The following is a 15,981-nucleotide window of genomic DNA, read 5'->3' as shown; positions in this document are numbered from 1 at the left end:
GATCAATGTCTTTAACAGATATGGGTGCAAAAATAATAAAATACTAGAAAACTGAATCCAGCAACATATAAAAAGAATTATAAACCATGACCAAGTGGTATTTATCCACTTTTACAGGAATGCAAGGTTGGTTTAACATCTAAAAATCAATTAATATTATACATCATACCAACAGAATAAAAAAAAAAAACCACATGATCATCTCAATAAATACAAACAGAGCATTTGACAAAATCCAATATCCTTTCATGAGAAAAACACTCAAGAAACTTGGAATAGAAGAGAACTTCCTCAGCTTGATAAAAGGCATCTATGAAAAAACTTATACCTAACATCATACTTAATGGTGAAAGACTGAATTTTTTATCCCTAAGAAAAGCAGTCTTATTCTAGGGAAAAAAACCCAGAAGTTTTACCTCACCATTTTATTTCAACATTTTACTAGAGGTTTTAGCCAGTTCAGTGAGCAAAAAATAAATAAATTTAAAAAAAAAGCATTCATGGGGCCGGTCCTGTGGCCGAGTGGTTAAGTTCGCGTGCTCCACTTCAGCAGCCCAGGGTTTCCCTGGTTCGGATCCTGGGCATGAACATGGCACCACTCATTAGACCATGCTGAGGCGGCATCCTACACAGCACAATTAGAGGGACCTGCAACTAAAATATACAACTATACAACTATGTACTGGGGGGATTTGCAGAGAAAAAAGCTGAAAAAAAAAAGCATTCATAATGGAAAGAAAGAAGTAAAACTGTCTTCACTCATAGACAACGTAATCATCTATATAGAAAATCCAATGGAATCTCCAAAAATTTACTAGAACTAATAAATAAGTTGAGCAAAGCTGTGGGATAAGATTGCAATATACAAAAAATCAATTGTATTTCTACCTATTAGCAATAAACAAAAATTGACATTAAAAAACTATCAAATACTATCAAAAATATGAAATTCTTAGGGAGAAATATGATAAAAGATTTGAAAGACCTGTATACTGACTCCTACATTGCTAAGAAAAAATCAAAGATGACCTAAATAAATGGAGAGTTAGACTATGTTCATGGATTGGACAACTCAATATTGCTAAGATGTTATTTGTCACAAAATTAATCTATTAACTCAACAGAATAACAGCAGACACCTTTTTAGAAAGAAACTGACGAACTCACTCTAAAATTCGTATGGTATTGCATATGACCTAGAACAGCCAAAATACTTTTGAAAAAGGAGAACCAACGCAACCCAATTTTAAGACTTACCATTTGTCTGCAATAATCAAAACAGTACTGATGGAAAGATAGACCAATAGATCAATGAAAAAGAACAGAGAGTCCATAAATAGGAACATATATGGACAAGTGCTTTTTCTAGGAAGGTGCAAAGGCAATTCAACAGAGGGTACTTTTTTCAACACATGCTGCTAGAACAATTGGATATCCAAATTCAAAAATATGAATGGGGATCCTACTTTGTACCATATACAAAAATTAATTAAAAACTGGATCATGGACTTAAAGGTAAACCTAAAACTAGAAAAATTCTAGAAGCAAACAGGAGAAGATATTTGTGACCTTGATTTGGACCAAGAATGTTTAGATATGACACTAAAAACATAAGAGCAAATGGATAAACTGGACTACAACAACATTTAAAACTTCTGTTCTTCATAAGCCAATGTTGAGAGAATTAAAAGACAAGCTACAGAGTAGGAGAAAATATTTGCGAAGTATATGTTTTATAAAGGACTTATATCCAAAATATATATTTTTTAAAACTCTCAAAACTCAATAAGAAAACAAGCAACCAATAAAAAAAGAGCAAAAGATTTGAACATACACTTCATCAAAGAATAAATATGGATGGTAAATGAAAAGATGCTCAACGTGATTAATCATGAAATGCAAATTCAAATCACAATGATAAACTATTATACACATGTACATATTACATACATATATACACCTATACTACATGTTAGCATGGCTAAAATTAAAGGACTGATCATACTAAGTGTTGGCTAAGTAAGAATGTGGAGGAACTAGGACTCTCATACACAGCTGGTGGAAATGCAAAACGTTACAAACAACTTTGGCAATTTCTTAAAAAGTTAAATACATACTTACCATATACATTCCAGCCACTCCACTTTTAGGCATTTACCCAAGAAAAATGAAAGCCTATGTCATCAATGTTCATAGTAGCTTTATTTGTAATAGCCAACAACTGGAAACAACCTAAATGTCTATCATGAATGAACTGATAAACAACCTGTAGCGCGTACATACAATGGATTAATACTCAGTAATAAAAAAGGAATGAGCTACTGACACATGCTACAACAAGGCTGAATCTCAAATAACTATGCTGAGAGAAGGAAGCCAGACAAAAATGTATACATATGGTATAATTCCACTTACACAGAGTTGTTGGAAATGCAAACTAATGTATGGGGACAGGAAGCAGACCCTAATTGTCTGGAAATTGGCACGGGAAAGGAGGGGTATGAAGGAGGGTTAGAAAAGGGCACGAAGAAACTTTTGGGGGTGATGGATATGTTCACTATCTTGTTTGTGGTCATGGTTTCACAGGTGTATACATACGTCAAAACGTGTCAAATCGTATACTCTAAATATGTGTAGTGTATTGTATGTCAATTATATCTCAACAAAGCCAGTAAAGAAAAAAATACCTGAAATATGAAAAGTTATATTAAAATTTTATTATAGCTGATGCAGAGAAGTAACCAAATCTGTCAAAATTTGAGTTAATGTAACTAATTTACTAACTAAAGTTTGAGTTGCTTTGGTTAATCTGAGGTAGGTACTACTTAGCAATAAATTGTGTGACAGGTAAACAGACAGGAACGTCAAGGACTGGAGATCAAGCTACTACTTGGGTCTTTAAACTACAGCTTGGAGCTTTAAAATTAAAAATTGTTTTGCTCCTAAGTAAAGCTTATTAACTAGGAAAAGCTCTGTTACCCTTGGTCAGAAATGGGTCATTCATGTTACATTCCAGTTAGCCTGGACTGGTTTTGCGGAATTGGTTCCTAAGCGAAGCAGCACTCCAGGACTCCACAGCCTTTACTGCTCTGAATTCTTCTCCCAAAAGGTGAGCGTGGGGAGAGGGGAGAGGAAGCCTCTTTTGCAGGCATTTGTAGCAGAACCATTTTTTTCCTCCTATACTTTCATGCATATGTGACAATGTTTTGATGCAGATTTACCGAAACTCCAAGTCACTTTTTGTTTCTAAATTGAGCTGTTACGGAAGATGAATTTATACTTATCCTTTATTAGGGGAAGCTTTACCAGTGAACTGGTAGCTCCCAAAACTCTGGAACCAAAGACAGCTCCAATTTACTATTTGTATGTTGTTCTTAAATCCTTCCTGGTGCAATATAATTGACTAGTCTGGTCTGCAGGCCAAAAGGTGATGTGACTACAATGCATAGGGCAATTCCAGAAGCACGACTTCACTTGCTAAGACAATGGTTGTGTCCCTCCATTCAACAAGCCCAGCCAAATTCTATTTCCCTAATCAGAGCTAAATGCCTACACTGTATGACAGTAACATTTACTCACTTATTTATAAAATTTACATGATTTTAGAGAAAAAAAAAGGATACCTGTGTTTTGAATTCCAGAATGTTATTTCCCGGATTAATTCTTCCTAGTAATATCAAATCCTTTATCTGCATACATTTCTTTTTAGGAGCTGTGCTGTAGTTCACGGGCTTTTTTATAGTATGTTGATGGCCAGACCCAGAGGAGGGGCTCTGACTGTCATTTGCATGTGGAACAGCAAAAGCTGACTTTTTAAGATATGGTTTCATCTGATGCCCAGTTTCACTGCCTAAGACATCAATTCCTTGATGTACCAGGGATTCTGGTGCTCCCCTGGGTGGTTGCTGGGAAGCTGTTTTCCTAGTTCGTCTTTTTGGATTACAATTGGAAAGAGCCTGATCACAAATAACAGCTGATGGATGGGTGTCATTTTGGGCAAATTCACTTGAGGTTTCTGAAATATTTAATGTGCCAGTTACTGCTGAAGGACTACAGGATTCATGCCCTTTGGCTGTGGTTTCTGTAAGGTCATTTTCTTTTTGTGAATATTCTGCTTGAGCAAAAAAAGCAACAGGCTGGGATGGTAATTTAATCTTCTTAGTGCCATCTGAATATCTCGATTTTGATAACCCATCCAAGGTACAGTCTTTGACCTTTTTTTTAGAATTCAGCTCATTTCCAGAAAATTCTTCCCTTCTCACCATCTCTGAAATGAGATGAGTACAGGTATTTTGGCTGTCATTCCACGCTTCCAGAGACAACTGTGTTTCCTGCACACGTCTACAAACAAGGCTGACAGAAGAAAGGGAAGATGACTGAGGCTGCACTGAAGTTTCCGGACTGATAAGCTCTTGGCTGTCCTTATCACTACAGATTTCTGAGCTGGACGGCTTCCTCAAACTAAGACCAGACAAAGATGCTACATCCTGATACTTCTGAATTCTCTCGCTTATTTTTTTCTGTTTCTTTGCCACAACCAAAAGGCTCTTCTGTCTTGCGGCCAAGCTAGCCAGTTGTTCTCTCAGGACTCCCTGCTTAAATGATGCTACGGACACCCTGTAGGAAGAAACAGAGAAGAAAATGCAAAAACAGGAGGAAACTTTTTCTCTAGCAGTCATTTAAATTTTAAAGATATTCTTTCTCAATTTAAGTTTAATCAGCTCAAAGTAGTCTATCTCTGCAAGGTATTTCCTGTGAGAGGAAGGTGACTCTTAAGGTGAGTCTGCCTTTTTTAGGAGTGACCTTGTAGGTATCCACATTTATATTCATGATTATCAGTTGTGAGTCAACTCCAGAAGAGAAACAAAACTCAGGTTATCCACCTAGATATCTACTAGCCTTTACTTGGAAGGCAGCAGGTGATGGCTGGGGAGGAACACCATTCTTTACGTTTGGAGTTTGCTTACCAGTTTACAAGGAAAAGGTGCATCAGGAAGTAAGCAAAATTTGGGAGTCAAGTTCCACTCAAATTCCCTTAGCTATGGAGGAGTGAGACTGTTCTGTGTATAATTACGCTGAGCCAGGCCTGAGATACACCAGTTCATCAAGTAATCAGGTCATTGCACTTTGAACCTGTATCAAGTCCAGAGGACCACCCACACAAGCATTATTAGCCTGTGTTCCTTCTCCAAACCAAATCTCTGAGGGGCTTGATGACTAAGTGGGAGGAAATGGCTCATCCACACCTCTGTCTTTTGGTGATACCCACCTACACCACACTGACCTTCAGGCTACTGGACACTTTGTTTCCAGTGGTTCTCAAACTTTCTAGTCTCAGGACTTCCTTACACTCTTAAAAATTACTGAGGAACCCAAAGAACTTTAGTTTATATGGGTTATATGTATCAATATCTACCGTTTTAGAAAATAAAACTGAGAAATTTTTAAAAAACAAAAATACACAAGCACACATTCCATTAGCTACCAGAGTGATGATATTATCACATATCACATGGCCTCTAGAAAATTCCACCGTACACTCATGAAAGAATAAGAGCAAAAAAATCTTAGTATTATTACAAAAAATCTTTTGACTTCATGAACCCCTTGAAATGGTCTCAGGGACCCTTAGGGACCACCCTTTAAGAGTAGCTGTTTTAAGGGAAAGCAAGAGTAGAGAGATCTGTTTCTTCTACCACAGTTTAGAGTTGTATTGAACTCCAAGCAGACTGGGTGTTAACGTGAGTAGTAGACACAAAGGAAAGAAGCAGAAAGAAGAAGTAAGATGAGCAAACAACTGGTAGCATAAAATGCCAGAAGCGGACAGAGGAGAAACAAAGGAGAAAATAATATCACACTTAAAACTATGTGAAACAAAGAGTTCAGACAGAAAATGAAAGTGCTCTTTAGATTACAAGATTTTAAGTTGTAAAGCAGTATTAATAGGGATTTACACACTTGAAACCCCAACTGATCAGGAACTTCTCAAAATTCTAGATGTATTGTTAATCACAGGACACAAAGGAAAACTGAAGCCAGCGGTCTCCAAAGTCCCCTAGAAAACATCCTGTAGTCAGTTACCCACCTATAAGTTCACCTGCTTTATACTGACAGGAAAATCGGAAATAGAAAGGAATTTACGATACTTATTCACTATAGAGAAAAGAAAAATGGGGATAAAACAAGACTTATAAATAAAAATAGCAAACTTATTTTTAAATAAGTTCAGAAACACCTGAAATATGCAATAGAAGTCAAATGATTGTAAGACAAGAATACAAGGGAAATTAGAAAAATTACATGTGAATAAAGAATAGGGTCGAAAAGATAGCTGCACCCCATGTTCGCTACAGCGCCACTTCCAACAGCCCAGACGTGGGAGTGGCCCAGCGCCCACCTAGGAACGAACGAATGAGGAAAATGTGGCATGCAGGTACAGTGGAAAATCACTCAGTTATAAAAAGAAGGAAATCCTGTCATTTGCAACAACATGGATGGCCCTTGAGGTCATTATGCTAAGTGAGATAAGTCAGAGAGAAAGACAAATACCATTACATCTCACTCACAGACAGAGACTAGACTGGTGGCTGCTGGAGGTGGAGGGTGGGGGATGAGGGTGGGAGAAATGAGTGAAGGTGGTCAAAGGTACAAACATCATCCAGTTATGAAATAAATAAGTCATGAGGATGCAGACAGCATGGTGACTACAGCTAATAATACCGTGTTTATATTTGAAAGGTGCTAAGACAGTAAATAAAGCACTCAGTTTTTTCACTCACCTGTATTTTTCAGCCAGATCATCCCTTTCTGCCTTCTGTTCGGCAAGCACATTATCCACGACCTCCTTTATCTCTAACATCTTTTCAGTGTATTGGTCTAGAAACATGGTGGTAAAATAAGAAGTCAGTTAACTGAGAGACAACAAATGTTAAATTTGGCCACACAGGACTTAGCCTCTAAGTCCTGTACAAAACTTGGATCCCTCAGCCAGATCACAGATACAAAAGGTGTCAGAATATGGAGCCTGTGAATTTGTAAGGAGATTTTTTTAGAGAGCTGTTGCTTAACTGGGTGGGAATCTCCATCCTGAGCAGCAAAAGTGAGAGGTGAGGCGGTTTCTCTCCTTTAGCTCAAGCCTAATGGGGACAGCATCTCAAAGGTTGTTGAGATATAATAACTCTCAGTTGAGGTGACAAAGGACTCATATTTGGCTTCTTCCCTGAATATCTAGAGGTCGAGATCCTGAAGGGCAAGAAGCTTCCACAGCAAGACAAAGAAAAAGCTGCTGCTGTGCTGGGAATGAACTTTGCTCCCTTCTAAGAACGGGTCCAAGGGGCCCGGACCCTGCTGACCTGCCTTGGAGCCTGCCCAGTGATCCTGCCAGGAGGGCTTCTAGCCGAGGGTGAGAGTCTGTGTAGGGAGGACACCAGGAAAAACAGAAGCTGAGAGGAGACTGAGGGGACAGGGAGAGGAAACTGTGAACTGCCACATCACAGAGCCATATAGAAGCTTCAGCAGAGCCTCAAAAACTGCTCTCAAGTCAAGAGACGTAGTTTAAACATCTGCCAAAGAGCAACGGAGCCAACTGCAGTCAGGACTCAGGCACCAGCCAAGAACTCTGGGTCCCAAGGCCTTCCCTTCCTCCCTTAAGGGGGCAATGAGATAAACATAAAGGATCATGAGTAGTCGATGCACTGTAATGGTTATAACCGAATAAAATTAAGTTGCAAAGCCTGGGGCTGGGGAGGGGAGAAAAGTGTCTAATCTTAGAAGCATTAAAAGAACAGCAAAGAAAAAAGGTGATACATTTTACTATACAGAATTTGAAATCTGAAAATTTATGTATGTTAGCACAAACTAACACTTGTTACAAATAAAAAGACAGTCAAGTGGCCGAAAAAAGTATTTTCAACAGTTATGGCATAAAATGGGTCAGTATACTTGATTATATAAAATATTTATTAATAGAAAACAGGAACAGTCAATTCACAAAATAGGAAATAAAACTAGCGAAAAAATACCACTAATAATCAATAATGAAAATGAAAATACTAGGCACATTTTTCTTATTAAACTAGTAAAATTATTGTAAATGAAAATACTGATGCTATTAGCAGTGTAAAGAAAAAGACTAATGTGTACTGGTTGAAGTGCAAATTAGAATGTAATACTTTAGGAAACTAATTTATCAATATGAACCAATAGATTTTTAAATGTCTATATATTTTTCAATATTCCAATAATTCCAATTTTGTTAATCTTTTCTAAGCAGCTAATCTAAATCCAGAAAAAGCTACGTGTTGTAACATAATAGGAAAACGTTGGAAAAACCCAAATGCTCAAGAAAAAGGAAAAAATTAAGTAAACCATGGAACATTTATTGAACAGAATACTATGTAACCACTAAGAATGATGGCTATGGGAAAAAAGAATGCAAAAATAGCACTTCTAGCATGATCCTAACTGTTTTTAACAATTTTATTGAGGTACAATTGTGTAACTATGTTCTTAAAAAAAATTATGTATCCCCCACAAAAAGGAAACAAATACATCAAAATATTGTGATGAGACAGTAGGTAATTTTAGCATATTTTTTCCTTTTTTTTTTGAAGTGCATCTATGCCTTTTATAATGAAAAAAATTATAAACTTGGAAAATTCATCTAAGATGCATAAAATATTATAAATACTAAATAAAATGTACAAACCATACATATTTGTTTGGTGGTATGAGTTATTTTGTATTATTTTCCTCAAAACATAACATGTACCAAGTGTTAGGACAAGATAAAAAGCAGAATGGGTATAACTCAAAAAGAAACAATTTTTTACAGAGGCTACACAACACGAGTTAGGACAAGACATGGACTAACGGCTGTATCCTGCTACACAAAAGATTGATGAGGTACTTTAAATTACTTTATTTAGTTTTTTGCTGAGGAAGATTGGCCCTAACTCTGTGCCAACCTTCCTCTGTTTTGTATCTGAGCTGCCACCACAGCATGGCCACTGATAGACAAGTGGTGTAGGTCCATGTTCAGGAGCCGAACCCGGGCTGCTGAAGAGGAGCACACTGAACTTAACCACTAGGCCACCTGGGCTGGCCCCCCAAATTACTTTATTTTTAGCTGACTATTTTTAACATTCAGATCTGCATCTATCAGAAGTGACTTTCTACCTTGTAAATCATAACTCAAGAAAACACAGCTGTGAACCATCAAGGGTTTGCAAATACTGAAGTTTTGAGAAATTAAGATTATTAGGTCAAGGATCAGAGTCTCATTTACTATTTTGAATCGCTAATGCTTTGCGAACAGGAAGACATCTATGCAGCAAGACGTTCACCGGGTTTACGTGCTCATCTCAAAGTTAGGAGGATTTGCTCTACTTGTGTCACCACTGCACATTCCTTTTCTGACCTGTTTTTAAGGGTTGCCCATAGCTGGGTGAAACTGAGGAGCTGAGGAGTAATATAATCTCATCTCTAGTCACTGTCTTCTACTTTTTGTCACATCTTCATCTAAACATATCACCAGTAGTGGCTTATCCCTGATCATGGTTTTCAGTGTCTCTCAAATTACCACAGCTTGAGTCTAGAAGTACCTTTATCAACAATTACACAAACTACTGGTTGGCATCACTGACTTATAATGATCAGTCCCGGCACTTTAAATACTCCAGGATAAAAAAAGACCACTTTTTCAGCCACTGTGAGCTTTGAAATAAATATGAACCTTAAGATGAGGTAGCAATAACCTTGGATATCTGAAATAATCAAACTTAAGTATCAATCCATATTTACCTGCCTCTTCAGGGGTTCTTATTTCAAACTCTAATAAGTCTTCTTGCTTTTCTTCTATATCTTGTAGAGTGGCACTGACGATCTGACGCTGTCATATAAAAATATTAAAAACTTCATTACAAGAATGTAGATGTTTCTCTGATACGCAATTGGCAAATGCTAAAGAAAGTGCTGTTAAAAATGCTCATTTCCCTTTACATTGAAAATGTACTTAAGCTTTGCTTAACCTTAACCGTGTGTTGCATTTTGAAAAAGAAAGTAAACACTATCTTGATTTATGTAGCAGAGTTTTTCTACTCCTGGAAAATAGAATGTAAGAGCAGCCACCATGTAAACAATCCTAACTGCTCGCTGCCCTCTGTAATACCTACAGGTATAGGAAAGCAACAACTGCTCAGCACACAGGATTTAAAAGTCACATACACACAACAGGTTCACTTTAAGACATTATGACTCTCATTGCACACTATGGAAATCTCACACATAATCTCAGAAACACAAAACACCACTCTCAAAAACTCACAAAGGGGATTTTCAGACCACCTCTGCATCCCCTTGTCAGTACTGATCTTTCTGCCTGGAATATCTTCAATTTGTTCTGTCCAGATTCCTCTCTCTCTTAGGAGAGATGGAGTCGTGGAGTGGACTCTGTAACCAAGCTGCCTGGGTGTGAATTCTGGCTCTACCTCTTCTAAGCTGGGCGACTCCAGCAGATTACTTAGCCTCTCCTTGCCTAAACTGAGTACACATGTAAAATGCTTAGGACAGTGCCAGCACGAAGTAAGAGCTCAATAAATGCTGCTTATTATTATCTAAAACCCATCTCATACAATAAACCTCTGACTAATCTAATCCATACTAATTTCTCCTTTCTCAGAATGTAACCAAGCTGCCTGGGTGTGAATTCTGGCTCTACCTCTTCTAAGCTGGGCGACTCCAGCAGATTACTTAGCCTCTCCTTGCCTAAACTGAGTACACATGTAAAATGCTTAGGACAGTGCCAGCACGAAGTAAGAGCTCAATAAATGCTGCTTATTATTATCTAAAACCCATCTCATACAATAAACCTCTGACTAATCTAATCCATACTAATTTCTCCTTTCTCAGAATTACTTAAGCATTTCAGTGCTACATAATTTACCATGAATATGTATAATGTCTAATGCATTATATTTATCTAAGATAATGAGATCTTGTAGGCAAGAGCATGGCTTTGAATTTGTGTACGGTTTCCACACTGTTGGATATATAGTTGTTGTTCAATAAATGACAACTGATGGACTGACTCATATTATCTATCCTTTTATATATTTTCAATACACCTTCATTTTTAAAATGTGCAGGCCCTCAAAGGCCTCTGAAGTATGTTGCTTTGAAATTTTACTTTGGTACTCACAAGGAATACGGAAAGTGCACTAATAAAACCATTTAATTATGTCGAAAAGTAATCTCACTGCTTCCATTTATGAAACGTACCAAAGTAAAACTACAAAATATAGATATGCAAAACAGACAAACAAAACAAGATTTCTCTCTGGTTACAGTGAATGGCTACGGTTACCAAAGCAAACTAAAGGTCCGGATCTGTGCCCAGGCTAACGCTCTCCCTACAGATTAGGATAAAGAGAACATTTCTTGATGCTGACTTTCCTTTCTGTTTGGCCTCATGTTGTGGATGCACTCACTCTCGGCCACCACGGGCCACGGCCTTTCACTCTACGCCAGCTCCACCCTCCACCATGGAGGCTCCAGCATAACTTTGTCTCCAAGATCCCCCTCCTTAAGTCCTTCATTACTGCCTGTTTCTCTTTAAAAAAAATCCTAACCTAGGATCTGTCTTTGGAACAAGCAGCTTTAGACAGTTTATACTCTGTTTACTGTAAAGCTTTACTACGATTTATTCCAAGTTTGCAGTTTTACTATGGCAGGATCATCTTTGCCTCTGACATCTCTGTTATAGCTTCATACGGTACAGCACAGTGGGTAAGAGCGCAGGCTCTGGAGCAGACTGCTGGAGTTTAATTCTGGCATTGCTACTTAATAGAAATGTAATTTTGCGTTAAATTACTTAATCTCTCTTACTCTAGTGTCCCCATCTGTAATGAGGAAGTTAATGAGAATAACAGAACCTACCCAGAAGGGTTGTTATGAGGACTAAAGGAGTTCACATAAAGTGCTTAGAGGACAGCACGCCATATAATAAGTGCTCAATGAACCCCAAGTATTATTAGTATTATTACTTCTGTACTCATTCTATCCGGGAATAGCAAAGGAGGCTGCCCACATGCTGGGATGGGAAGGTGTTACAAGGCAGCACCAAACTAAAACCATTGATTTCCTTTGTATCTGGCCACAGAGTCACCCCCTACCTTCAATTTCGTTTGAAATTTCCAACACTGGGAAACAATTTTACATTTTCAAAAGACAAACCCTTAATGACTTTAAAGTCTTCCTATTTCTTTTGAGTTTTTCTTTTTCTTTAAAGTTGGTTTTCCTTAGACCCCTATATCTCCATTACATTTTCCCTGAGGCTTGGCATCTAGAATGATATAATTATTCCTGAAGCAAATATCCACATAATTAATAATAGGGCCTTTTCCCCCTAATGTTCTAATCTTTATGTGAAAATACATCTTAAAGATACTTATGGTCAATATGATGGGCTGAGCTGATACAGAAGGAGCCCTGTCCACTCCAAACACATGGAAATATTGGACAAAATACAATAAGCTTTACACACACACAGAGCTAAGAATGGAAACGGAAATTCCCAGGTGCCAGCCATGAAGCCAGCAGTGGCCCATGGGTGGTTCGGAACAAACAGAGGTATTAGGGGCCGGGTTTTTAACGCCCACAAAGGGACAAGCCCACATGAGGAGGGAGTTAGAATAGAATCCCTGAATAAAGCTAGTGACCTTCAGTGCATGTCTTTTAGGTTAAATAAGGATTAGAAAAACTCTACTTGGCACCCACCTAAGCCTTTGGGTAGAAAACTAGAGACCCAAGCCTATGCCACATGTGTATACAAGAACAAAATTTATACAGTCTGTGTGGTTCAGGAACCCAAACTGAGAAATTAGCATAAAAACTGGTGCGAAACTGATCAACCCCTACGGCCCGAGCACAGGCAGATATAAAATACAAAGGCTAGGCAGACCAAATTCCTACAGGAAACACACTCACTGACAGGAGATCACAAGAGAAAATTACAAACCATGGGAAGAACCAAAATATCATGAGAAAGAGTCGGGAGGAGAATTTGAAATTCCTTTAAAAATGTTTGAGGGGCTGGCCTGGTGGTGTAGTGGTTAGGTTTGCACACTCTGCTTCAGGGTTCACAGATCTGGATCCTGAGCATGGACTTACACACTGCTTGTCAGGCCATGCTGTGGTGGCATCCCACATACAAAATAGAGGAAGGCTGGCACAGATGTTAGGTCAGTGACAATCTTCCTCAAGCAAAAAGAGGAAGATTGGCAACAGATGTTTGTGCTGGGCCAATCTTCCTCACCAAAAAAAAAAAAAAAGAAGAAGAAGAAGAAGAAAAGAAAGGAAGGCAAAAAAAGTTTGAAAAGATTTTTCTTAATGCTATCAATATTGTAAGGCAAGATCAGGAAAGTCTTTTTGTTTTTTTATAACAAAAATTTGAAAAGGAAACATAGAAGTTCTAGAAATAAAATAGTTATTGAAATTAAAGATTCAATGCAGGGTTAAATAGATAGAAATATTGAGGAGAGAAATAATGAATCAGTTTGAATACCACTTAAAATAAAATATTTAAGGTATAAATTAGTTGATTAATCAGTTTCAGTTCAATGAATGACATTTTCCCCTCTCCACTAACTGAAAGTCTGTAAGAGAAGTTAATCAACATGCACAGTCAGATTCAAAGTAATATTTCATGGAGGATGCTACTTTGCTTAAGAAGTTAGTGTCTAGTAAGCTTTGTGTTTTTATCAAACTAAGAATATCCATCTTATCAATTACTATATATTTTATTTAGCAACTACTATGTTATTTTCCCCAAAAATACACCTTTACATGAGGGGTTTCACATATAGCTAACACGATATTAGCCATGTGGGATCCAGGTTGGCTTAACCAGGTTGTGTACCTTTTCTCTGTCTGGGTTCCAGGGTCTTTTCTGCCTAGTAAATGTCCTAGGCACTTTCTGGGTGTAGCTGGATAAAGGAACACTATGACAGTAGCAGTGTCTGTGGGATAAGAGGCAGCCAAAGAACCCAGCCTAGGTGTAAGGAACAGCAGCTAATCATAATTCTGTATTCAATGCAGACAACTGAGAGTTAACCACACAACACATCTGGCTTGACTGATTCTGTTCAATTATGCTATTTTATTTTCTTATGACAAAACTATTTTCAACCTGCATGTCCTTAAAATGGAAAGAGTGTTGCCAATAGCCAATGGCTGGCTGGCCCAAAGAATGGCATTTTCTAGGCTGAAGAATGAAAGGATTTCAATGTCACTCACCACAGGAAGGCTTTCTCTTGCTTTCTTTTGGTGTGAAAGAGAAGGTAGATCAATAGTTTTGCAGCCATCACAAAAACACCGTTTATGTCTTTTAGACCGGACAGCAGGAATTTTTACTTTAAAAAATAAAATTAGAAAATATAAGAATGTACAAAAATTTAGGTTTATTTTATCAATTGTAATGGTGACAGAATGGGAAGAATAAATTAAGTCTATAATTATTATAATATCTTTTTTTTTTCTTTTTCTCCCCAAAGCCCCCAGGCACATAGTTGTATATTCTCAGTCGTGGGTCCCTCTAGTTGTGGTATGTGGCATGCCGCCTCAGCATGGCCCAATGAGCAGCGCCATGTCCGCGCCCAGGATTCGAACTGACAAAACCCTGGGCCATCTGCAGTGGAGCACGTGAACTTAACCACTCAGCCACTCAGCCACGGGGCCGGCCCCTATAATTATTATAATATCTTGATGTTGGTCAGCACTTTACTATTATTATTATCAATTGACACATCACAGCTAACATTTACTGAATACTTACCACATTCTGGAGATCGAACTCTTTCCCTAAATCATCCTATTTAACGTTCACAGGAACCCCGTGAGGTAGGAAGTTTATTAAATCCATTTTACAGAAGAGGAAAGTGAAGCTTAGAGGTATTCAGGAAGTTGCCTCATGTCACACAGCTAGTACTGAAACCAGATCTGATTCCAAAGTCCATGCTCTTAACCACTACGACTATGACTCATTGTCTCTCTCAAGTTCTCTCTGACCCTCCTCCCATTCTAGACTTCCTGTCTCCATGAAAGTACTGCACCTCATAGCCCTCATCTCTTTGGGGTACCTGACCAAGGAAACGTAAACAATTTCCAAGAAACAGCAGACAAGTGGAAACAGACATAGCACTTTATAAGAGAGTGCCCAGTAACTCCAAAAGCAAAGCTTCTCGGTAAGCAGAGCTGATATCAATTATGGAACCTGAACCTTCAGGCATGGATGTGGAGAGGGAGAGAGACATGGCTGGGGTCTAAGAAAGGCCCTGACGCTATGGACTTACCACATGGTAGCAGGCAACAAACGGAGGAAGCTTGCATCAGTCTGGACCTTGACCTAACTGCGGTCTAGCTTGCTAGTAAAATATGACACAATGATTAGGCTCTGACAACCACAACAGCAATGTTATTCTGCCCTTGAAAATCAACAGCTGGTGAGGATAGTGGGAGGCTGGGGGAGAAGTGTGCGACATGGGCTCTCCCTCCAATATTCTTCCTCATAGAGAGAGAGGGCAGATACATTCCTGAGTTTCTTCTAAGAGTCAAGGCTCAAGCAAGAGGGAAAAGGACGAACAATCCCCTCTCCCCAACTTACATTGTGATTAATTGCCTGTTTTCTGGCTCGTCTCCCCACTAGACTGGAAGCTCCTCGTGGGCAAGTGCCTGGTTTGCATAGCAGGTGCTCAACAAAAGTATGTTTTCTAAATTAGTGTTCCCTAAATGCCTATTTCTTATAGATAATTCATTATATTATTTAAGCACAAACTATTGCTAAAAAATGGTTCACAAAATTTTGCCTGGCTATACATTGCCTTGAAATATTCTTTTCACTATGATCTATCACATACACACATACATGTATAGTATATCTGCTTAACAAACTCACATTCTAGCACTACAGGATTAGAGTCTTGAAAA

General features: G+C 38.2%; 1 protein-coding gene across 4 annotated transcripts in view; it reads right to left on the bottom strand.

Moving 5' to 3' along the window:
• The window catches only part of ANKRD31 (ankyrin repeat domain 31), a 174,520-nt gene that overhangs the window by 25,733 nt on the left and 132,806 nt on the right, over positions 1-15,981 (bottom strand). For all 4 annotated transcript variants that reach the window (XM_070571633.1, XM_070571629.1, XM_070571632.1 and 1 more), the window contains exons 19-22: positions 14,293-14,408; positions 9,802-9,889; positions 6,780-6,876; positions 3,624-4,617 (exon numbers count right to left, since the gene is read on the bottom strand). In XM_070571633.1, the coding sequence (XP_070427734.1) occupies positions 3,624-4,617; positions 6,780-6,876; positions 9,802-9,889; positions 14,293-14,408 (1,295 nt within the window). The remainder of the gene's footprint in view (positions 1-3,623; positions 4,618-6,779; positions 6,877-9,801; positions 9,890-14,292; positions 14,409-15,981) is intronic.

This window comes from Equus przewalskii, chromosome 13, assembly GCF_037783145.1.
Source record: "Equus przewalskii isolate Varuska chromosome 13, EquPr2, whole genome shotgun sequence".
NCBI lineage: Eukaryota > Metazoa > Chordata > Mammalia > Perissodactyla > Equidae > Equus > Equus przewalskii.
The sequence above is the reverse complement of the archived record's forward strand: the minus strand, read 5'-3'. Positions and strand labels throughout refer to the sequence as shown.